Source organism: Centropristis striata, chromosome 6 (genome assembly GCF_030273125.1).
Source record: "Centropristis striata isolate RG_2023a ecotype Rhode Island chromosome 6, C.striata_1.0, whole genome shotgun sequence".
Classification (NCBI taxonomy): Eukaryota; Metazoa; Chordata; class Actinopteri; order Perciformes; family Serranidae; genus Centropristis; species Centropristis striata.
The window spans coordinates 15,316,255-15,340,962 of record NC_081522.1 but is presented as its reverse complement, the minus strand read 5'-3'; the positions used below and the strand labels follow the sequence as shown (position 1 = coordinate 15,340,962).

The following is a 24,708-nucleotide window of genomic DNA, read 5'->3' as shown; positions in this document are numbered from 1 at the left end:
GCCATTCTGCCTCAGGGGGAGCCAGAATCTGAAGGTAGGAGGTGGAAAGCTTTGGCTCAATAAATAAAAACACCTGATCAATCATGTGCTATGGTTACAAAAGAAAAGTGGTAGCACTTTCTTTAGCTAGCTAGTTGTTGAATTATTAGTCCAAAACTTGTACTGTACGTTATGGTCCTTTAAACATTGGAATTCACACAGACACACAGACAGAGACACACAGACAGACAGACACACACACACACACACACACACACACACACACACACACACACACACACAAAGATCCAGGCAACATAGAGTTAGAGGACCTACTGCGTGCTGAGATTACTTGTGTGGCCAATTTATGCATGCATAATTTAGCCTACAGGTGTACATACTTGAGAGAAACAGAGAGAGTTTGGAGGCATCTGCAGTATCAAAGGACGCATAATAAAAATTCATGAGAGATGAAATGGAGTCCCTCCAGCTGTCACATTTATCTCAGAGCGATGACTAATATGACACATTAAACATAGTGTAGTTTCTGACCATTCCTTAACAAAGGACCATGGGGAATCAGTGACTAAGCTCAACACCATCCGGGCATGCACGCATCATATTTCCCACCCTTAATCTACATTAATGTGACTGACACAGTAAGTTGTCTTTCATCTACAAAGCTTCTTTGTAGGGAAACATACTGTGGCCAGTATATGACTGTTGAGAGAAGGCTCTACTTTGTAGTTTTGATTCGAGGACATGATTTTCCTCACTCAAGTTAACACACATACAAAACTTTAAACCTCTTCTCGGTAAACACATGTAGACACACTGAAAGAGGATATAATATCCATACAAACAGAGGATCTGGGAGTCCCTGAGAGGGATTTCCTCAGATATTCACCAGATTCCCAGAGTAATCCTCCGGGATTACCATTCTATACTCAGGCCCTAACCTCTGAACCTAAAACATTATAAGCCCTTATATCCCCATCACTAATGCCAGAGTTAAACCTATCACTTCACTCAATACAAGAGGACCACCTCCAAAAACCTTATATCGTGTCCGCTCTGGCCACTCAGTTGTGACTCTGGCCACGACTCTGACACACTTAGAGGATTTAGAGGGATACCAGCCAGATGTATCAAGTAGGTCGCTCAACCTTGGCCCAATAAAACATCAGTAAAACATTGCAATCTGTGTGTTTAACATCTGAATAGTGTCCAGTGTGGGGACTGATATCTGGCAACCCTTATATGTGACATCAAAAAGAGTATTTTTTAACAATATCTCATTTCACTGCAGCTTTTCTGCAAATAACAAAATATAAACACCATCCTGCTTTTATTTAACATGATGTCTTGAATCAGTCCTTTGGGATGACAGTGTGGTAGGCATGTGGGGAAGTGAGCGTGTCAGCATGCAAACGCCTGTAATTAATCAAGCGAGTGGCCGTCCTATCAAGTAGTGTGCCATATTCGCACATTACCAGAGAAATAAGATTCAGACTTAGCTAAGCAGCTTATGGTGCACAGTAACTAAATGACATGGCACATGAGGGAGGGGTCATGCTTTAAATGTTTTACATGTAACAAGCCTGCAAATCACCAAGAGACGAATCCAGCACATTTATATAAACAAAATATGAATGAAAGATGAAATTTTGATCATGATTTCTGATTTATAACGTGGTGAGAAAATTGTTTCCCATAGTTAAAACTGGTGATGAATCTCCACAGGAACCTTTTACTTAAATTCAGACATCAACAAGCTTGCCCCCCCACTTCCTTTTTCTCTTTCACACACACTTACACTCACTGGGTATTTGATAAACCTGGGAATGGAGCAGTGGAAATGTTTTCCAGACGAGCTATGCAAATAAGACCCTATCCCCAGGGAGACACTGTAAACGGCTTCAACCACCAACGGAATCTACAGAGGGGTGTTTGTGTGTTTGAGCGTGTGCGTCTATGTAGCGATATCAAACACAAACATGCCCACGGCTAGTTGCAAACAAATTGGGAAATTACAAAAAAAAATAAACAAAGCGCTGGAAAAATTAGAGACACTGTCCGTGCTGGCCATCAACTCTCTGTCGGTTCTGGGAAAATATTTTCTCACATACAGATCCTGACTTTGGCAAGGAGAACAAAGATGGCTGCCAGACAGGGATAGTGATCAAAATTCTTCAGTAGGAAGTCACAAGTTCAACTTCAACCTCCATCCAATAATTACTTGGCTGGAAAACAGGGAAAGAAGAAATAAGGCTGGGAATTAGCAAGGACACGCAGATTTCCTCATTCTGGATGTTTGCCTGCCTGTCATGAGTCTATCTATTGACATCTGCTTCTGTGGAATGGGAGAACAAATGGATGATATATTGAACATGAGAGTCAGAAAGACTGAGTAGAATCATGTCGTGATTCAGGGGGGCTGCTGGCAATCACAGTGGACTGATCTTCCAAAAAAATTCACTTGCTTGAAAACACCGGGGTTTGACTGAGTGCCCACAGCTTATCAGACCACAAAACAAAAGAAGTAACAGAATAGACAAAAGTGATCCAGCTCCGAGACAGAGGAAGGATTGTGTATCTTGGTTATTTTAGACTTGTGCTGCTGTGTCTCTGCTTTGTATCATGATGAACTGGGACTTGTCAGTGGGAAAGGAATATGATCAGTGACAGAACTGTTCTCACAGGAAACAGGACCAGATGAGCTCTGTGGGAGTAAACTGGCCTGGGTTTCATTCCTGAATATGATGCAGTGGAGCCTTCATGCTAATAGAGAAGTGAGGCCTAATGAATATGTATGATCGATGTGACATAATGCAAGATTTTAAATATGTATAAAACTTTACAGTGGAATTGCGTTGCTAGGAAACAGCTTGGAAGTTCATTTGACACAGAGAAGCGCCAGCTTCCTGTCAGCTACTGTTATTATCAAGCACTATAACAGGAAATAATCTGGGTCTATCTAAGATACAAGGATGTTGAACAAACTGAGGATGATTTCTGCTTAACAACATGTCACTTCACATTCTTAAGAACAAAATGATGGCTTGCAGTAAGTCTTGTGAGTTGCAGGACTGTGCTGATTAGAGGTAAATAAGGAATTCTTGCAACTCAGGGGAAGTCCAACCACCTGTGTTTGCTATAGTCTTTACCCCTGCTTCTTCCCCATGCAGGATATCCTGCCTTTGGGATGGGGTCAGGTGGTAAGAAGTGGGAGGAGAAAAAAAACGAGCGGCTAAAAGATACATAGATGAAATCAATGCAAACGGGAAGTAACTTAAAAAATGACACAATACAATTACCCAGAGAAGATGTCTAATGGTACAGAAGCGCTCTGCCCTCACACGCCTGACAGTGCTAACCCTATTTAAAGGGTCATACCACCAGAGGAAAATGTGTGACTGGAGGCTGTTGAGTCAATATTACTCAGCCTGATGTATTAAAGTGTGAACATGCGGCTGCGTTCTCTCATGAGAGAAATAAGCACACGTCTGTGTGAGCAAACAACACTTCAGAAATGTTGCAGTATGCTGGTTACTGTAACACCACAGCTCCATCACACAGGGGTGCTGCTCCACGTATAACATGCAAAGTGTAAAATGATCACCTCGACATACTGTATGTGTCACACACTGGAGCGCAAATAAAATATCTAGGCCGGTGTCCTGATTGAGTATGTAGGACTGCTGGTGATGGATGTCTTCTGAGTTGGAAAGAGAGTAGAGAGAGTTAAATAAAAAATGAAGAAGTAATTTAAGGAGGGGGGGAAAAAAAGCAAAAATAGAGTGTCAGAGTGGAAAAAAGACATGGAGGAACAGGTTTAGGTCAGAGCACTGGAGTGGAAATGTATTTAATGTCAGGATGAAAGAAGAATGTGGGAAATGAGTGGAGAAAGTGAAAACAGGTTGATAAAATATAAAGACAGTTAAGTCTCTCCATTGTGTGCCTGCCAGTTGTGTGGTGCTGGGTATCTCATTAACAGTAATAGAGTGAGTCAAGCAGTGCAGTGAGCCAGGGATATCCCCATCCTGCAGCCTGACACACTGACCCCTCCTTCCCCGCTTTTGTAACTCCCTCCACTATAAACCGCTCTACATTGGACTGTACCACTTCATCAGGCCAGGGGGATATATTGTTTGTAGCTCATCAAAGTACACGTCCAGAGGATGTTTGGGAAAGTGTTAAAAGACCTCTGTTGGAAAGGCATCTCTAAACCAGGAGGGGGTGTTAAGGATGGGTTGGTCTTATTGAGGTCTGGTATGTTATTTCAGTTTCCTCTGATTGTGTTGCCCTCCCTCAGGATGCCTAAACTTACGAACCACATAAAAACAAATCTGAAGACAAAAGTTGGAATAACAATTCCTTTATTCCCCTCTTGAGAATAAAGGAATTAGAGCAAAAAGACAGGAAAAGACTCATGTTGTGTGTGTTTATTCATATTTAACTTACTCCACTGATGATGAAGGATGATTTTGTGCTTTGCAGTACCGTGTGTGGTTTGTATAATCCAGCAACAGGCCTGGTGAGTCTCTCCCTGTGAGTCTGTTGGGTTTGTCCTGGTAGTGCCAGCTGCATACAGGGCAGGTGAGATGCCTGGGGAATACTAATGGCTCAATGAAAGCCCTGAGTACTGATCCAGACATAGTGAAGAGAATACTGATCAACCATTTTGCTGAATCACAGCTAGACAAACACAAGGCCCAAAAGACACAGTTGCTTTTAATAAACCAATTAAAATAATCAATTCACTAATGAAACTGTTCTCTGGAAGCAAAGCGGGCACATTCAGTGCGTCACCAGAGTTAGAATAAACATGTTCAAGTGATGGAGGCATAGTGATCAACCAGACAGCCTATAAAACAGTGTCTGTGTGTGTTTTGTGTGCAAACATCCCCCCTTTCACATATCCATAGTAACATTTACCAGCTTAACAGCTTAGTTACCAACTCCTTAAGAGTGACCTTAGCAACACACTTCCTGTTGAGGCTCTGCATCCTGAGCACAACTACAAAAGAACAGTACAGGGGCAGCAACACTCTGAATGCACCTGAGCTGTGTGTTATAAAACTATGTCAGCACATGTGTCCCATTTCACCAGCAGGAACACTGCCACAACATCTAGCCCAGTTCTGTCCTCCGTGCTTAATGAAACAGATCAGTCATTTTTAACCCTGTCCCTGTCTCTGGCCCCGGCCTATCGCCTGAAGGACATACCTGCTTACAGTACATCATCTGTTCCCTCCTAAGCCTTGACACAAGTGGGAAATCATTTATAATAATTATGGATTGTGGATATCTGTCTCCACAGGTGGCACAACTTGCAGACTAAAGATGCAAATGTAACCGCTGCACATGCACATCTAGTTTATGTGTGTTTTGTGCATAAGGGAGGTGCATCCTACCTGATAGAGTGGCCTTGAAACACACCTGTGTGTGTGTAATAGATGCAAGGGTGTAGGAAGGTTCCTCGCATGCACACGAAGGCGTCGGAGGGCTGTTGAGGTGAGAGTCCACAGCAGACCCTGCCGAGTGCAGACCACCTCGTCTAGACCCAACAACACTGCCTCCATGACTTATCTGACTACAGGCTCTCTGTGATGAGAGACTCAACTCCAGAGGTATGTACAACGTAGCAGTACAAGTTGATATCAGTGGGATATCCACAGGTTGCACCTTAAATCTTTATTTGCACAGGTGAGCCATTCCAGGTAAAAATCCATGGAGGCCCAGGTAATAAGAAGGAATTGCCCTTTATTGTCCTCCTGATACCACTTAGCTCCCGTAGATAATAAATGGGTCATCTCTAGAGATAAGCCACAGAGAGACAGGATAACCCTGTGGCTGTCTCCTCTCCGGCCTCTGTCCCTCTCTGTCTTCTCAGTCTCTCTGGGATTCAGCGGTCTGATGCCTCCTCAAGGTCAAAACCCTGCTGGTCCTTCTGTCCAAGTCCCACACAGCTAGTGGTCCCGGCTGACTCTCTCTCTGTCTCTCTCTTTCTTCCTCCTCCTCTCTTCCTCTCTCTTTTCTTGTCACCGAAGCAATGCACCCTCCGTCCGTTGGTCTGTGCGCCACAAACACAAACATTCCCACTAAGGAAATGCAGCCGGTCTCTTAGTCCCCCTGACTGCTAGTTGTTTTTAAAGCGACATGCACTCCCATTCTGCAGCTGACATGGAGACAAGAAGAGACGATAGCATTCTCTCACTCGCTGTCTCACTTTTCAAGGAGAGAGGGGTATGCTTACAGCTCCTCACACACCTGGTCAGAGAGAACACTTTCTGTATGCTTGAAGATGACACGCACACTCACACACATACACAAACATAAAATGCTGATTTTGGTCTCTAAAGTCATGCTACTCTCTGACAGCACTGGGACTGCAGCCAGAATGCTTTTTAAAAAGGAGACATTTTTCCTCTGAGCCAGCTTTCCCAGGCTGAAGTATCCTGACCTGGCCTGTCTAATTCTTCCTAAAGAATCAAAGAATATACAACCCATCTGCTCCTCTCTATGAACTTCATACAATCTCCTTGCACAGAATGTGCAAAGCATGTAAATATAATTGATTAAATCAAACTTGATTGGTTATTTGAGATAGAAATCCACAATAAGTCTTATCTTACATTTGCTTACACACACATTTGCAACAATGGCCACATGGAGGCAATACAGCCCCCACATACAACATGTGCCAAGCCAACAGTCTGTGTGTATATCCTCGCCAGTCTGTGATAAACTCTTGGCTTAACAGCTCTGCTAAAACAATACACCTTAAATGATCAATGTTCTCTGTGTTATGCAAGATATGAATGTTGACATCATTCTGAAATCGAACACACACTTTTTTTAGTTCAAGCAGCTCTTGATCCTGTGTGTCACTAAGGATTTCTTACATATCAGTCTAAACATTTAAAAAGAAAAAAGCTCAGATATCCAATGGTTTTATATAGCCGAACTGATCCACTTTTTCCACTTTCCTGTGAGAGCCTTGATCAATAGAGAATTCAATAACTCAGTACTGTACAGTAATTCTCTGCCTTCCTACCGAACCCAATCTGACTGTAGGTGGATTAAATGGTCTTTCGTAGCCCACTCTGATTCATGGAGGGGTTTATCGATGCAAGAGGTCACTCCTGAATTGCTGAGTTGGTGCGTGGGTGTGCATGTGTGTATGTGCATTAAAGTTGTTGTAGGATGCTTGTAGCATTTGTTTGTTACAGAATGTTGAGATGAAAATGACTTACTGCCACGGTGTTAATCAACTTTAGCATACTGTACAAAGTTAATTCGGAGGGGAAAAAAGTCATTTCAACTTTCTTTTTCTCTCTCTCTCTCTCTCTCTCTCTAGCTGTGTGTACCACTTTTTCTTTCACACAGATGGCTAATTAAATGGATTGCAGAAGGTTCACTGCACAAAAATCCTAATCCCCAATAATGCAATAAGCTTACATCTTTTTTAATTTACTTAATTTCACCAACCACATGCTCCCAGATTCCTTGTTCCATTGCAGCAGTTTCTCATCCCTGTTTCTCTGAGCCTCATGCTGCTCTCTCAGTGGTGTCTTGAGAAACCCATGAGGAATGTGCAGCATTCCTACAGTGTGAATTTTCCAACACAAATCAGAGTTTGGCTGGAGAGGTTCACCTCTCAGCTACTGTAATTTATGAGGGGGGTAAATATTTGTTGTGGTAGTGAGGGAGGTGGGGGGTTAGGTATGACAGTGCACTGTTCCCATGATTCTCTGTGTGTGCAATGTCCCACTGAATCCTGGGAAAGGTCACACAGGCCCTGTGATGTAAACAGTCAGCACCACTGTGTCAGCTGGCTGGCTGTAACCATAGTACTAAGACAGACAGTGGAATCTGCCTTGTGAGGGACAGAAATTGACAGCAAAACAGTGAAATAACGTGTGTGCTATTTCATTATTTTTTCTTTTATGCACATATTGATAATGAAAATTAAATACAATTTCAAACCAGTACAGCATTGTTAAATGGGAAATGTTAAACTATCTGATCAGAGCCTTAAAATTATCATATTCTAAGAAAAAATATTGCACATGAGCTAGAACCATGAGAACAAAAAGCCATACAGATATTTCAACAACTTTTTTTTTGCCTACAAATCTACACACACTGTTTCTTTCTTTTCTCTCTCTGCTGATGAGTCACATTCAACCAAGCATGTATAGTTGAAAAGAGGTCACATGATAGAAGATGCGTACACACAGATGTAGGATCCACATTTTGTTAGCCTGTTTGTGTTGAGAATCATATAAAAAGAGACAGCACAGACAAAAATAAACTAGTAATTGTATGCATCACAAAATGGCCAAATTATCGTACATTATGGCACTTACTGATCGTACATCATAAAGAGGTTAAAATTATTGTAAAAATGGTCAGTTGTTAAGTTCTGACACAGACAGTAAAAAGGAAAAGGAGTAAACTTTGTCCACTCCATCTCCTGTTCTCTTTCACCTTCTTACTTTCTCCATCTCTCTTTCATCTCTCCCCTCATATCTCTCTCTATCTCTCAATCTTCCTCCTGCTCTCTGATCTCCATTCAGGCGTGTTATACTAGAGTGCAGGCAAGTCAGAGAGAGAGTGAGAGTGAGGGAGAGCAGTGGAGGGAAATGGGTCACAGACACCATAAATTCAAGAGAACATTCTCAGTTGAGGCACTATACGGCACACAAATTCCCCAAAACAGAAGGAAAAAGTCAATTTGTACAGGCAGTACTCATGTACATCTTCATGGCATCTAGCTTTTGCAGGCTTAATATTCTTCTTATAGGCATTTGCACCCAACCACCCACCAGCATCACTGTGACGGAGATTATAAGTGACATATGTGTATAGACTGAGTCTGAAATTCAATTTCGATCAGTCTAGTTTAATGTGATTGTATTAGAGGTGAGAGCAGAAAAAAATCAATAACAAAACGGTATGCACTCGAGAGAGGGATGAAAACACTGAGCTTCTTTATGTCTACGTTCATGTGCATGAGCTTCAGTTTTCATGTGTGCTTGGAATAATTAAAAATACTGTTTACTTTGCAGGCCTGCAATGAAAACCCCCCACGATGACACAAAACCTTTGAAGTATCAGGACTTGTTAGTCTCTTAAGTATAAAAGTTGACCTAGTTCATGTGTTATATGCTGTAATATGTTATACACACATGCACAAAGGGGTGCACACTCAAGAATGCACGCGCACAAGCTAATCATTCTCTCCACTTTGCCTGGCAGATAAATATTAATGAGGATTACTATGTTACTGCAGTACACCCACGGGAAAACAAGAGACTGCACCTCTCTCTCTCTCTCTCTCTCTCTCTCTGTCTTTCTAACCCTTTCCCGCTCCATCTCTCTTTGTCACTTATACACACGCCCACACACACACACACACGCACAAACTCCTACAACATCTTCAAGAAACTCAACCATTTTTTTGAAAATTCCCCCTTTTTCCGCAAACTCTCCTTTCTATTCTTCATATTCTGTCACAGCAAGATTCACACACGATCTTATACAACACACATACACACACACTATGAATAAACCCCTTCATGAGAGTGAGTCACAGACAGTGCCTCCGTTCTCATTGAGTCTTGTTATCTCTGTCTAACAAAGGGCACAGATTGTGCTGGGATATTTAAGGAACATTTCGGGGTCTCCACATCCTGTTTTGGGGGAAGATGGAATCTAAAAGACTCTTCCCATCAACCCACACTCGTTCTTTTTGCGTCCTCTCTGCTCTGTCTCTTTCTTCCATGCAGCCATTTCTGAGAACAGAGATAATGAAGAAATCATTCTGAGCTCTGCATGAAGGTGGCAGAGAATGAGAACACACATACACACACACACAAACACACACATACACACACACACACACACCCTATCCGTCCACTGGGAATATTTCAGCAAAGGACAGAGGAGTCCACTCTCACCATAGCTACCCTGCTAGCAAACTGTCTCCACAGAGAAAACACATTATCAGCAGCTCACTGCCTTCAGCCTTCACTCACAGTCAATGGGCGATCATCATCATCATTGTTTGATCGTGCTCTGTTCAGATTTACTTTGAACTTGGACGCAGCTGTGCCGTGTGTCTATAGGTCTGCGGGTTGATTTTGGACGGGGAATAAAAGACATGAAAAAAAATCATAGCAGAGAGTGATGAAAGAGGCAGGGTGGAGAGGAGGGTGGGAGTCTCCCATGTGCTCCCCCCTTTCCTCCATTGCTCAAAAACATTCTTCCTCCTGAGCTGCCTTGGGGAGAAAAGGGGGGTCCCCTTTCATGCCAAACAGGGTGTGGTGCAAGAGGGGCCTTCAGGAGCCTTTAGCTCCAGCTATTCCCACCTCTTCCTTTCTTCCCCTCTTCCACTTTTCTTTGTCTCTTTAATTGGACTGACTGACCACAGCTCTCTCACCTACAGTCCTGGGGGCAGGTTAAGATCCCTGGGAATCAATACTGTAGTGAGGCAGAGCAGAGCCACGGGGGCAAAGACTCAAAGCTCAGAACTGACGTGTGCTAACGTGATGACAAAAGAACACTAAACAGGAGTTCATTTTTAACGTTGTTTCTTTGGTGTCAACATCAACTTTGCAGCAGCTTAAATGAATCCTGACTCTAATGTCGAGACAATTAAATCAGTCTGATGAGGAACAAGCAGTATCAACCTGACCCACAGAATGCCAGAGTCCAGAGCTGACCTTCTCTGTGATTGGTGCAGACGGGAGGTTTAAAGGTAACGAGGATCGATTAGTATTCCTGCCTCGCCACTTGCCTGGCTGCTTCTCAGGCCTATGGTGTGTAAACTACAGTCATGTTATTGTCTGTTTGCATTCTTATTCTGCTCATGAATGTGTGTTTTGAGCATGGGTCTAAGTCTCTATATATGTGTGTGCCTGTGTGAACTTCTCCGACAGTGATCCTCCCCTCCCACCTCGCTCCCCTGCGGTGCCCCTGACAACAACATGTTTCCTCGGAGAGCGATTCAGTCTCCTCAAATCTGAAATGTTTTTCGTCTGTTCAAACCCCCACCACACACACACACACACACACACACACACACACACACACACGTGTTTTTTCGTGTCTTGCTCCTACTCACGCCCTGTCTTCCCTTTGTTAGTTTGTTGTTTTTGTTCTTAATTTCACAGAAAAGAGCTGAACAGCTTAACATGATAGCAGAATAACAAAGGCGGAGGATAATCCTAATTCAGGCCTTAATCTAAACAGTAAACATCCCTAAAAGAAGCTGTTTTAAACTGTCAACACCAACTGTGCCATTTATTATCATCATATTATACTGTAAACACCTAGTGTCTCGCTAGTCCTCCCAACCATGCTGCTACATTTCTTTCATGTGTTGCCACTTTTACTCTGTCAATACCACAAGCAGTTTCGTGTAGGGACTCTTTTTATTCTCATAGAGTTTCTACATGAAGCAGCTCACAACAAGGTAGGTGGATTATCTTGAGTAATCGGGTCATGATGGCTGTTGACTTTTTAAAAATGTTCGAAAGTGCCATTTAGGACAGACATCGAAGCCGATATCTCAAACATTCTGCAACGAATAAAAAAAATGATTAAGGGGTGAACTGTTTCTTTAATGCTGTCATGGAATATATGCAAGATACAGAAAATTAAGGACTGAGGGGGAAAGAAGCATGACAGGCCTGGGGGTTTTGAGCCACGATAACAAGAAGGAGAGAATCAGGTATAAAAGAGAAAGTGATTCATCGACAAAAAGGGGAGTAATCAAGTTTGCCTCCTCTCCTACTGTTCTGGAGTTAACGAGGCATGTTTTGTTCACATGTGTCATAGCTGTTGAACAAAGATGTCTATGTTCTGCCCGTGGGTATCACTCAATTAACTGTGATAGAAACGCACATCCATCAGTAACGATAGACGCGAGGCGATTCATCTGCATTAGATGAGTGACAGGCCACAGATGAGAAGGTGGACCACATTTTCACTCTGCAATCTCTGCAATATCTTACAAACTAGTTGACTAATGCTAATAGTTTTGGAGAAAAGTGTTTAGCCAGTGGCGGTGCGCACCCACAACCTCTGCATGTTCGCTTGGAAATGCTGAAGGATATGAAAAACTAAGCTTCCAAGTGTACAAAACCCTTTAGCAGGATCTAAGCTTGCAACAACAGACATTTCCACTACAACTTTCCACTCTGCTCTATCAGCTGCTTATAGATACAGATTTTGTCAATAGTTTTTCTGTATGCTGGTAACTCCTCTATGGGGCTCACGCGGTTGCATAAGGCGGGGATTGGATGATAACGCAATGAGTTATCTAACATGACAAGTCAGAGCAGGACAAAGCTGCAGCTGTGGATAGAAGTGAAAGTATTTCTGCGGCTCAGTGAGAACATGCAGAGGTAAAGTCACAACCAGACAGATCACTTGGCTTTGTTCACCTGCCAACACTGACGAAAAAGAATCTTTCAGACAGTCTGATGATTGAAATTCTCGTTTTAAGAAATATCTCTGTCAATTTATTGAACACTTTTCAGCCCTTGTGGTTTGATGGATAGCAAAATATGATGCATTCGCTGCCTTGCACAGCAGGTTGATGCACATCCATCTATTCAGTCTTTTTTCCAGCACAATAATGCGAGTGTATGTAAATCAACAACAAGTAATCCCCCTTCAGTCTGCCTGCACACAGCTGGCTGCAAGAAGAATGGGAGGCAGAGAAAGGGAAGGCAATCAGTGGAGAGATACCTCCCATTCCTGTGTGAGAAAATCTGCTTTTCTCCATTAATTAAGGTGATTTGATTTACTGTGTGTGTGTGTGTGTGTGTGTGTGTGTGTGTGTGCGCGTGTGCAATTACTTTGAAAAGGACAGCGAATATTCAGTTTCTTCCAATCAAGTTGCATTAAGACAGCCAATCAGTGAGATAGCAGTTAATCAGTTTTCCAGCCACTACAGAATTAATTAATGACACACAACCTGAAGTCTTTGGATAATGAGACCTGAAAGCATCAGAACAAATTCTGACTTATACTGTCTGAGACCTTTCAACTTGACTTGAAAAGCACATGAAGCAGGTGTGAAGTTTATAGCAGTTATTTTTGTATTTAAGAAGCTTGTGAATGCCCGGGCTTATTAAATGAAAGCTATTTTCATCCAATATACAGAAGCCATACTGAGTAATTTATGACTGTGTGTGCACAGTATGTGTGTGCTTGTGTGTATTATTGAATCCTCTGTGTGCATGCTCAATCAAAGAGAGAACTACAAAGAGACGCGATTCTCAGAAGTCACATTCACTCAAAGAGGCGTGTTAATGAAACTAAAGTCACATTACATCAAGCGGGACAACTGGGATTTTCAAAAGGGAGATGAAGTTCAATTTGGTATGATCCTAAAAGCACCTCATGATTTTTCGGGGGGGGAAGCAGTGTGGATGAGTCGTAAGCCCAGCTCGCTCATCACCTGCACACACACTCTACTTAAATCTGATTCACTTAATACCAGAGTGTTTGCAACATGAAAGAGTGCTGACGTGTATCATAGAATGAATGCAATGGGGAAGGCACAAATGCAATCACAGCTGCGACTTTCTTTATCGAGGACACACGCAGCTTTCTCGTGGTGTAAACAACTTCTAGGAAGAGCAAAAGAGGTGAATCACCTGGCAGGTTACAGCCTGTCTTTACAACTGACAGGTTAGCTTTGCAAAACACATTCCACGTCTTAAGCTTCGCTGGAAAACTATTATCCCATGCCTTCAGTACACACCCACCACATTTACACAAACACGTAAACAATGCAGCTTCTGATGCCTTGCGGACAAACTGATTCCCCGTGTGTGTGAGAAGCCCCGGACAGGAGAGGATCCGGCACTTTAAATCAGGCTGAAGGCAAGAGACTATGTGTGGTTTGGCTTGATAAAGGGAAGCTAACTCATGCCTTAAGTCACTTCAATTGCGTTGACAGTGACAGGCAAACAAGCTGCACTCAAAGAAAGCTCTCCCACAGTGAGACTTCCCTGTAACCTTGAAAGAGAGGACTGCAGTGGAATACATTAGCAGTGACAGAGACAGACTGAGCTCTGGAAAGATTGACATACTCAGACTGACAGGGAGAGAAACACAGAAAAGTATTGTCCACTGTGGAGATTAAAAGCTTTGCTCTTGACTTGCCTTCCACCAATTCAAATCTAATACCGTCTCCTGGATTAGCCAAGAACCTTTTTAAATCCCACTAACACACATACCAGCACGGCAAGACACAGCCACGGAGAGGAGCTGAACACAAAGTCAGAGAAGAAGGGAAAAAGTGTGAATTGTGGGAAGCTTGTGTCTTACCCTCTCTCCACTGTTCCTCCGTAGAGTCCCCACCGGCAGCTTAAGCATCAGCCGGCGGGTTCTCCCGGGCGTCACTGCTCCCTGGACCACCATAGTACGTTCCAGAGTGTGTGTGTCCGTGGGTGTGCGAGCATGTGTGTGTGAGGTGGGTGTCCTCGCCGTCCCGTCCAGCCTGGCAGCCGGGGTTCACGCGAGCTTGCCGCGTGGGTGTGTATGAGGAAAGAAGTGATGTTAGTGTGTGTGGGAATAGCAGCCCCCACACCGGTCCTATGTGCCTCTGTCTGCTTCTATTTCCCTCTGTGTTAAAACACTTCCCATTCTGCTCTGCTCCACTCTGCCGCTCAGGAGGTGAATGAGTGTGTGAGAGTGTGTGAGAGAGGGAGAGGGAGCGCGCTTTGTCTCTCTTCTCTCTTCTCCGGCTCTGGCAGCTCCCCCTCCCTGCCTTCCACACTCACTTCCTTCAGTTGGGGGGCTTAACCAGGTCACTGGATTAATGTGACGTTACGGCTGTTATTAGCATACGCGCTTGTGTCACGTGATCCAATAATAATTGTGTGTGAGCATATATATATATGCCCCCACCATCCCCATACACACACACACACACACACACACACTCAGCTCTTACAGGGAATCACGTGGGGAACCTCAAAAGGAATATGGGATGTTTTGCCATCTGGTAGGGAGATTATCTTTGAAATCCCACATCCAGCTTTCTCTCCCTGCACTGTCTGGACTAGGACACAAAGACACACACACACACACACACACACAATATCCATGCAGTCAAGCACGCACAATTCTCATGCATGCAGATATTGATCATCCTATCAGTTGGTTTATCGTCTACATGCAGAAAAGTGTGGAAATTGGCCTGGATTTTTCCCACAAAGCTGTGACAGTGGTGGACTTGTAGCTGCAAGGCTTCAGCAGAGATCTTTTATCATGATGGCTGCAGCAACGGAGAGCTGAGTCAGTCCTCTGTTTCCACCACGGTGGTCTTTACATGTCCATTAAAGCTATTGGACTCCTGAGTTACAGCTGCACCTAGTGACTTACTGTCATATTCTCATCATCACTCACCGCTGAGCTCTGTTTGCCTCTGCACATCTATACTGAACTACCAGCTGATTAACTTAAGTGGATCAACACACACATGCATTAACACATATATGTCGGCAACACAGATGTTCAGTAGGCACACATACGTACAGTTGGATCAGGCATATAACAGCTAACATCTTGTCTGGGCAATGGGGCTGGGCGACTAATTACATTTTATTTTCAGATTCAGATTCAGATTCAGATTCAGAATACTTTATTAGTTCCAGAAGGGTAATTCAGTTTTTCAGTCAGCCTGTCCATAGCACAAAAACGAAACAAAACAAAAAACAGTAGAGGAAATAAATAGTACATCGACATCAACAACAACCACAACAAAACAACAAATGACAAATTTGGCCACCAACTATTACGAAAATGATTATTGTGCAGGGAAAGTACCTTTGCTTTTGCCTGTTTTTTTGCTGAGTTGCTGACTGGTCTGTGTTGAATATACCTTACCAACATTTTTAACATTTTTTTTCAACCGGTTATGGCAGAGCACTACAGCATATTTAATCCAATATATATTTTTTTCTAATTTAATGTTTTGTTTAATATATATTGAATATTTATGTTTAGTAGTTTTCGGTATGTTGTGGAAGTGCAAGTAACAAATATTTCATAATAAAAAAAATGTACGCATCATTTTTATAAATACATTTGTATATATACACATTTATATATGTTATTTTTTTATTTATCTATTTTTTCAGTTGAATTATATGTAAACAAAAAAGTTCAATAAATGATATTTCCAAAGTCAATGAGTAATTTTGTTAAATAATCATGATTTCAATATTAACCAAAATAATCTGATTATGATTTTTGCCATAGTCGAGCAGCCCTAATGGGTTAGTTATTGTAAGCCAGCAGCACTGTATAATAACACGTATGATTTAGCTTGGTTAGCACACTTATGGTGACTTGATGCTGGGTCAAAGGGTATAAAATCAGATTAAAGCCACCAATCAAAATGAGCAACCAAACAAGCCTTTTTTTTATCCCTCATCTCATAGCTTTAGTGACATGACACTAGGCATATATATGTCACATTTACATAGACGCACACACACACACACACACGCACACTGTGTTAAAGCCGACAAGCATACAGGAGAAAATCATCTGCAGTGGTAATCCCCACAGTAAGCATTATTTATTCAATACCCTGGCCCACATCAGTGTGTGAGTGACTGTGGCCTACATGAGAAATATCAGAGGGCTATTTATAAACTTAGTTTCCAGACATCCAGGTCTTGCAGTTGACATACTGGAGGAATTGAAAAGGGAACCAAAAGACATGATTCATTTCTTTTTGCCCTGTTCCTTGTACTCTGTGTGATGTGTGCGTTTTGATGTTAATTCAGATTGCTATGACAGAGATTAACAGCCACTGCTGATTCAGGAGACAAAAACCTTGCCGCTTTCATAGGGAGCTTGTATGACACCTTGACAGGGAGCAGACAATACACTCCCCTAATTGAACAGTTTAAGTATGGTTTGTGTTCGTTTGTTCTCCTCCTCAGGTCTCGTTATTTGCTTTTGAGATTTTAAAAATTCCACTGTCTCAATTTCTACTGAGGTGATAAGCCCTCGTCTTGACAGGAGGAGAAGAAACAAAAAAAATAAAAACATGTTACTATTCTTGATGCCTCGGGCTAGATACACAATGACCCATTTCAGTCAACAAGCACGGAGAAATAAAGGCAAATGGGATTTGCACTTGTTAATAAAAAAATAAGTGAAATACAAAACTGCACACATAATAAGCCATAAAAATACAAATATCGGGTGAAACACTGGGAGATATGACATGCCTCACTGGGCTGGATCACTTCACACCAGCTGTCTTCAAAATGAACTCACAGCTATTATTACATTCCCAACAAACCTACATATAACACGAAAGAGAGAGACAAAGAAAAGAAGAAAAGAAAGATCACCTGGTTATGAGAGATGCTAATGAGGGAGGTGCAAACAAGGGGCGTCTTAACTGTCTGGGTTTTATTTCTACTGTATTTTTGTGTGTCTGCTTAGTCTTTGTTTGTAGTTGCAATAATAAGAAGCAGTGGATCTCAATTGTAGACTCCTGGCATTGTTACGCATTAATTTACCCTGATAACCCAGCCAGTCTCTGCCCACGGCTGTCTGACTCATCCCTATGGTCCCACTCCTCCCTGTGTTTGTGTGTTTGTGTGTGAGTGTGTGTGGGTGTGTTTATGGAAATGCCCTCTAGCTGGACTCTCTCCCCATCCCAGGCACTGAGGCAGGGGGTTGAATGTTTATGTTCCAAGACTCCACAAATTACAAAGGGTTGAGTTACAGTGCCATTGCACAAAAAAGACAGATAAACAGTTACATAGCTAAACAATACCACCCTGATGGCGTAATTCAATTCATTTCTCAGTGTGTGCTTCTGTCTGGGCTTCTCAGTGTATGCTAGTGTTGCCTTTCTCTATCTCATGAGAATGAGATGAGCAGAAAGCGGGGCCTCCCACCCTTCATCAGGCCAGAACCAATTATAATGACTTCTCCACAGGGGAGCATCCACTTCAATTATCATCCCCTCAGCAGTGTCTGTGTAAGAAGGCCTGGGAAACACTTTTACATGCTCCGAAAGGTAACCGAGAGGATGAGAGATTTTTTCTTTCAGGGAACAGGGACATGTCTGTGACTCACTGTGAAAACTGGGACATGTTTATATTTTGGAGAGATTTGGTGAAACACGGGGACAGGTTGTCCTGGACAAACTGTGTCTCTCAGCACAACATCTGCTCAACCCGCTGTGAGGTAACTGTGTGTGTGGGTGTGTGCAAAAACTGCATATCTGTTTGTGTGTCTTTCAATATGATTAAAATTTCAGCCAGTGGCACCAAAGGATTGTAGGATAACTGAAAAAATCACCTCCATCTTTGAATGAACTCTGTTTATAACTTTGACACGGTGCACAGACATTGCCTTGGGAAAAAAATAACTGGATGTTTGTCTGGATGCTGTCTACATTCACACTCATACACTGCCATTATACAGTCATTCATGCCTTAATGGAATTAGAATATATCATTCTAATGGGCCAATCAGTAGTCTATTATGAGGGCAGCGGCAGACTTGAATGGGGCACTGGATGTGCAATTTGCTTCAGTGAATAGCATACGAGGCTGCTGAATTATTCAGCCAAGTCTACTGGAAAGCCTCTGCAATATGCTGGGCCGGTCAACATCAGACTCTGGGCCGTGCATACTACTGGAATTGGAGGCTGAATGACGATAGCTGATTAGTTTTACGGATGTACGCATAAAAATTGGACCAAGTTTATAATTATCTTCTTTTTTATTTTTATTTGGGTGATTCTGCAGAGACTAATGAGGCAAGAAAATGAGACACATCTGTTTGCTAAATCTGACTATATTATTCAAATTCCATCCAAATGGTTTTTCCATAACTTTGTTGTTGTTGTTTTTCCATTACTCCGTTCTGTATTCTCTACTGTAGTATATTTCTTTATTTCTATTTGCAATTTGCACTACTTACAAGCATTGTGTGTGTAGCTAAACCTCTATATAGCCTTTTATTCTGTCCCATAGACCAAAACCAGTGCCACTGCACTAGGTGACATGTTCCTTCATCACAATCAATACGGATACCACATATACCTAGCCTGGAAAATGGATAAATCTGCCGAGCTCATGTTTTATTCGCTCTGGCAGTTTCAGTCAAAAGTTTGCACATACCATCTCATTCAATGGTTTTTCCTTATTGTTATTATTTTCAACATTGTAGACGACCGACTTTCACCCGGAAGAACGGGGTTCGCGTCCCAAGTTAAAAATAGTTTACAACGCAAGACCGTGAATCACATTGTTTATGTACCTTATGGTAGTCAAGTGACCCTCGTAACTACTTCACTTCTGGCAATTATATTATTATTTATTTACTGTTTGCCCTAAACCTAGGTCAGTGGTTTTGTAGCAGAAATTTACTGAAACTGGGGCCTTTCTTACAACCGTGAACTGTATTTTATGTATAATGGCATGTATGCAATATTTATAACCACCCATTAAGTACTGAGATACGACCCATTCTGTTGTATAGGTTGGTGATCTTGTTGGTATCGGTCTGGTCACTCTCCCGTTCAGACAGATTTCCAGCTTGCCTTGCCCAGGTCAATAAGAATTGTTTAATTTATATGGGGCGGGTTTGATGCAAGAGCTTGCACACGGTTTAACCCATGAAACTCGCATCAAACTATGAAACTAATCAGTGCTGATCAGATATGAATCAAGATTATATCACTGCGTTGCTTATTTCTCTCCTAAAATGTTTTTTGAAATTTGAAAACGTACATAAGCTCCAACCCAACTTGCATGTGTCACTCAACGCTATGTCAAACTCTTCCTTTCTCTGATGGTTGGTGTTCATGGTTCATTACTGTGATTGGTTGTTGGTCTATTCACGGTGGTGATGCAGCTGTAAAAACAAAGTAGTGTACCAACTGTGCATTAATCCGCCACTGAAAATGGTCCCCAATTAATTAACCATTACTCCTGTTTGATTTATGTTTGCTAAAAAGCACACTTGTGACCTGTTTTTTTTTAAAGATTTACTTCTTCAGCAGGAATAAATGGGCTCAGGGCTAAATGCCAGAGACAGGGTAGGGAAGTCAATAAGTATTAACAGACAGACTAACCAATGTGGGTTTTGGATTTTTTATTGGATTTGTTCAAAATAAAATATAGAATAAACCAGGCAGAGCATTAAAAATGGGACAGCTGGGTGAACCACAGCATACCACATAACCACAACTTCCCCTGTAAAATTCAGGCTGGGGATCTTTGTTGAATGCCTCCAACCCGCTACCCCACCCTGCTCTATGCCTGGTATCAAATAGAGGCAAAACTGTCATCAATACAACAAGAACAAGTAGGGTAAGGTTGCAGACAAAGGCGTTGAAATTTCTCAAAAGTTATGTCACGGTCCTGGGAGGAATTGACACTGTGACTCCAGCCTTGTACCGATCAATATCACTATCAGATTAATGCAGACGGGATGACAACTGGTTGGTGAAGAGAAGCAAAACAAAAGAGATTGATGCAGAGGGGGAGAGGTGAGAGAGGGATGGAAGGAGGAAGAAGGAGGAGGTCAGCTTGCTATAATTGAACAATTTTGTCACTGTGCAGAGGACACACCCATTACATAACAGAATGGCCACATAGTACACCCAGTCAATAGCCTCTGTCAAAAACAACCCATGTACAGTAGCACAATCAAAAGGGAACGCTGGAGAATAGTTTACACACATGCAGATAGACACACATAACGTACAATACCGTGATTCTCAGTGTGGAGAGAATACAAGCTCTCTGTATCAGCACGTCACAATGTTTGTGCTCCTGGCAGGCTGAATGCTCTCACAGACCACAGGGCCTTTGTGGCAGACCAGCTCTCCCAAAGATATGAACTAGTGCTTTATAGCTGCTGGAAAGAGAGCAGACAGCGCTGAAAGGAGCAGAGCAAAGCAGTACAGCTGTGATGGAAACAATCCCATCCAGCTGAGATCTTCCTCTGTAGGGGGAAGCGAGGGGGATGGAGGAGGGGAAAAAAAGGAGGAGAGAGGGGATGTTTAGTTCTGCCTGCAGGCCTGCATCACAGAGGAGATGAGGATGTTGGGAGAGAGGGCTGGGGGGGTGGAGAAGTTGGTGGTGTGCACAAGGAGGAGATTCAATTAAACTACACAATGATCGAATGCATTTTTAATCACGCCGCTTCATTTCCTGACGTGACTGTCAAGCTTTGTGTGAGACCGTGAGGCAGCCTCTCTCTCTGTCCTCCCCTCGCAGCTCACACAGCTCAGCAGACCATCAACACAATACACAGAAGCTTTGGCAGGAGCTGATATGACGCCAAGAAGTGACATTTTACAGCAGCTAGTAAAAAAGGAAAAAAATCCAATCATCAGATATCTTATTCATGTCAAAGGGTCTTGTCGCTGTGTATGTGGCTGTGGTACTATGTCCGTTGCTATGTGATTGAGACCACAAATGTCATGGAAATCAGGCTATAAAGTAACACGGATGATTGATATTTTTAATCTTAAATGAACAGATATTTCTCTTTTTAAAGAAATTTCATTATTCAGAATTTTTTTTCAAATTTTCCTCACTTTTACGGAATGATTTTAACAGCATTGTTTTTTCACTAGGCTATATTTCTGAAGCTGGCAGGCTCGACTCTGTAAGCATGTCACATGCAGTCATGTGCTTTAAATCTGTGAAAGCGGTCTCGAATGCAAAGAAATGAAAGTGTTGACCTGAAAAACCTACAAGTCTACGAATGACTCTCGCCTTGACTCGCAGCTTCCTGCGAGCAATCAAGGCAACAAAATATGACCTCCTTTTCTTGTAGTAAAAGAGCTTGTAAAGGAAGTTTGTTGCCTCGGATCCTCTCGGCTTTCCTGAATCATTCATATGCACTGCTGTGCTAATGAAAATCGCTGTGCACCCTTGGATATAGCTGCGCACTCAGCTGCTGCTTCAAGCCAATGACAATCACAGATAGGGCTCTGGAGGTCCTTCTCTACTGGAGGATGGCACTGTCATTATTCTAATGAGCCTAATATCCCTCTAACGACCCCTGTCTCTGCTGGGTTAATTCACATGTTTAAAACTGACATGTACGCTCACACACTAAAGTTCAATATATACACTGACTATATTACTGTTGGTCTCCTGTTTTGGGACCCTCAACAAAATGAACAAAATGTTTTCAGTAATATAAGATGCCTGATCTATGACACATGTCTGCTGCTGGTAAGCCTTCCCATAAAACTATTTAATTCACCCTGCCTTCATTTGATGGTTCACTGAAATAGGCCTCTCCTTAGCTCATGTCTGCATGTCTTTTGTGTGTGTGTGTGTGTGTGTGTGTGTGTGTGTGTGTGTGTGTGTTTGTGTGTACATTGCCATATGTACACTCAGTAAGCAACCCGCCTGGAATGGGTGAGGGCAATTTGAATATTTCTCATTTAAGTATGCAAAGTGGCCAGATAACCCTCTGTTTTCCAGCCTCTTCCAGCAATTAGAGAAATAAATAAATAAGCAGACTAATTAGGATGATGAGAGGAAATACAGAGGAAGGAAGCATTTTCCCGACTCCTGTTTTTCCATCCCACATGCAGTGCATGAATAATCAATCCAAATCCTGCTCTGGCCATAGCGCTAATCTTTACTGCTTCAGTCGTAAATCATCTATTGGATATATGAAAATGACCAAATCTCCAAAATAGACTGATGGATTCTGGATGCATATATCCACATATTGTGAGTGAGTGTTGATAGTGTTCAGTAGAAGCACATTATATATTAGGAAAGGAGAGATTACTGTTTCCTCTAACAGATGCCTGTGCCTGTAAACAATGTTAAAGGGAAACAGCAGCTTAACGACCAAACTCATTACAGCAGCCGGCAGATCAAAGCAACCAGGGGATTGTGACGTTTAGTATTTACAATGTGTGTGTGTGTCTGCAGAGGTAGGTGTGTGACTGGATGTTATTGTATTTAAATGTGTGCGGCTGCACGTTTGTGTGTCTGTGCATGCGAGGGTCGAGAGATGCAGTTTTTCATTCTCGTGGCCTTTTGCAAACCACAGGGGCCTGAGTAATCTACCTCTAACCAAGCGTCACGGGCAATAGAAATCTGACAATCACATCCATCAGAGTTTCCTTCTCGTTCTCATTCCTCTTTCATCCCTCATTTCCTCATTCTCAATCCTCACTTCCCGAACTTGGAGATTTCATTCCTTCCTAATCAAAAGATTTATGGCAACATGCAGATAAATATGGCGGCTGCAGAGCACAGAAAGCATAAGTAAGCCCAGTACCTAGATTTAATACTTTTTGGAGTTGGTTGGATGAATGCTCCTCACATGCTGAGTTAACATTCCCAAAGTCTGAACTCAGTGGGCTAACCCTGTGTTGAGTCATGTATTGACTATGCAGTTCAGGTTACATTCCTGGTCAGCCAGTTGATCCCCTAAATCTCCCTGCGCACAGTTTGACGTTTAATCACACTTTTTTTTGTGTTCCAATTAATGAGAGAGCATCTGGAAAGAGACGTGAACATATGTTGGCCTCTGGTCTCCAACTGCAATTATGCACCAGAGAGGTCACCCATACGAATCTCAGCGAGAAGAGAGAGGATTAGTTATGAAAGACAAATGTATTCAGTTAAATGGGCTTTCATGTGATTAAAAACTAGATTTAACCCCCAAAAAATTGTTTAAAAAACTTACAAAGACATCCATAAGCATGTGCTCCAGCGTCACCTCCAAGTCCTCGAGTCGTGCTGCGAGAGTCATGCTTCGGCTGATCCAAGAGATGCCACAAAAAATTCTCTCAAAGTCTGTTTCTACAGACTATTCTCTTCCTCTATGTTATTAGCTGTAATCATGGGATACTGACAGATGACTTTAATGAGGTAGTTAAGTCATGTCAGTCATATAACATCCCAATTCTCCAAAAGATCGCACCATGACAGCTTCTAACAGTCCAGCCTAATTTGTCCACATTCGCTTCTAATTCTCCATCCAAGACCGCTTCCCAAACGCCCAGTTGTAGTCCAAATCGGATAAACGTCTATCTCTACTGAACTTGGCTCCGAAAACTGTCTGGATTCCGGTTAGTGCTCCAAATATTTCCAAAAAAGAGCAGGGGGGGGGGGGGGGTCCCCTCAAAGTGCTCCAATGGCTCCTTTGAGCAACCTATGGCTGCTGATGAGGATTTGTGACTGACTAGAGCCTTGTAGTCCCTTCTTTAGATCTGAGTTATGATCCATGGGTTAGATGAAGACTGACAACTCCCTGGCAGAGGGAGGGCAGAGGGTGGTCTCACTGTTCTTAGGACGAAGACAGGAGGAGGAGGAAGCATAAGCTAACAGCCAGAGAAGCGACTGATATATGATGATGTCATCTGTTTCATTTAAAAAAAAAAAATCTTTCTATCTCACATTTTTTGAACAGGACATCTCCCTCTTTTTCCACTTTCTCTCTCTCTCTCCCTGTTTTTCTCTGTGCCCTCTCAGGTCCCTGTCCACAGTGGATGTCTTTGTGTGGAGGAAGAGCCTGGGGCAGCTGATGCCCAGTTCTGGGTGCTCTTGGCTGGGGTCATCCTCTCTCACACTGGGCCTCTCATCAATGGGCCTTTGTAGGGGCCTCATTAAGGGCTGGCCGTGGATGCTGAAGCTCCAACAGACACACACGGGAAAAACAACAGCGATA

General features: G+C 42.6%; 1 protein-coding gene across 5 annotated transcripts in view; it reads right to left on the bottom strand.

The window, feature by feature from the left end:
• Nucleotides 1–24,708, bottom strand: part of frmd4a (FERM domain containing 4A) — a 113,332-nt gene that overhangs the window by 46,623 nt on the left and 42,001 nt on the right. For 2 of the 5 annotated variants that reach the window (XM_059334554.1, XM_059334560.1), the window contains exon 1: nt 14,335–14,621. The exons of 2 other annotated variants lie outside the window; for them this stretch is intronic. In XM_059334554.1, the coding sequence (XP_059190537.1) occupies nt 14,335–14,427 (93 nt within the window). In that variant the 5' untranslated portion in view covers nt 14,428–14,621. Of the gene's footprint in view, nt 1–14,334; nt 14,622–23,724; nt 24,083–24,708 lie in introns of those variants that run through there. One more of the 5 variants, XM_059334555.1, reaches the window with a different exon arrangement.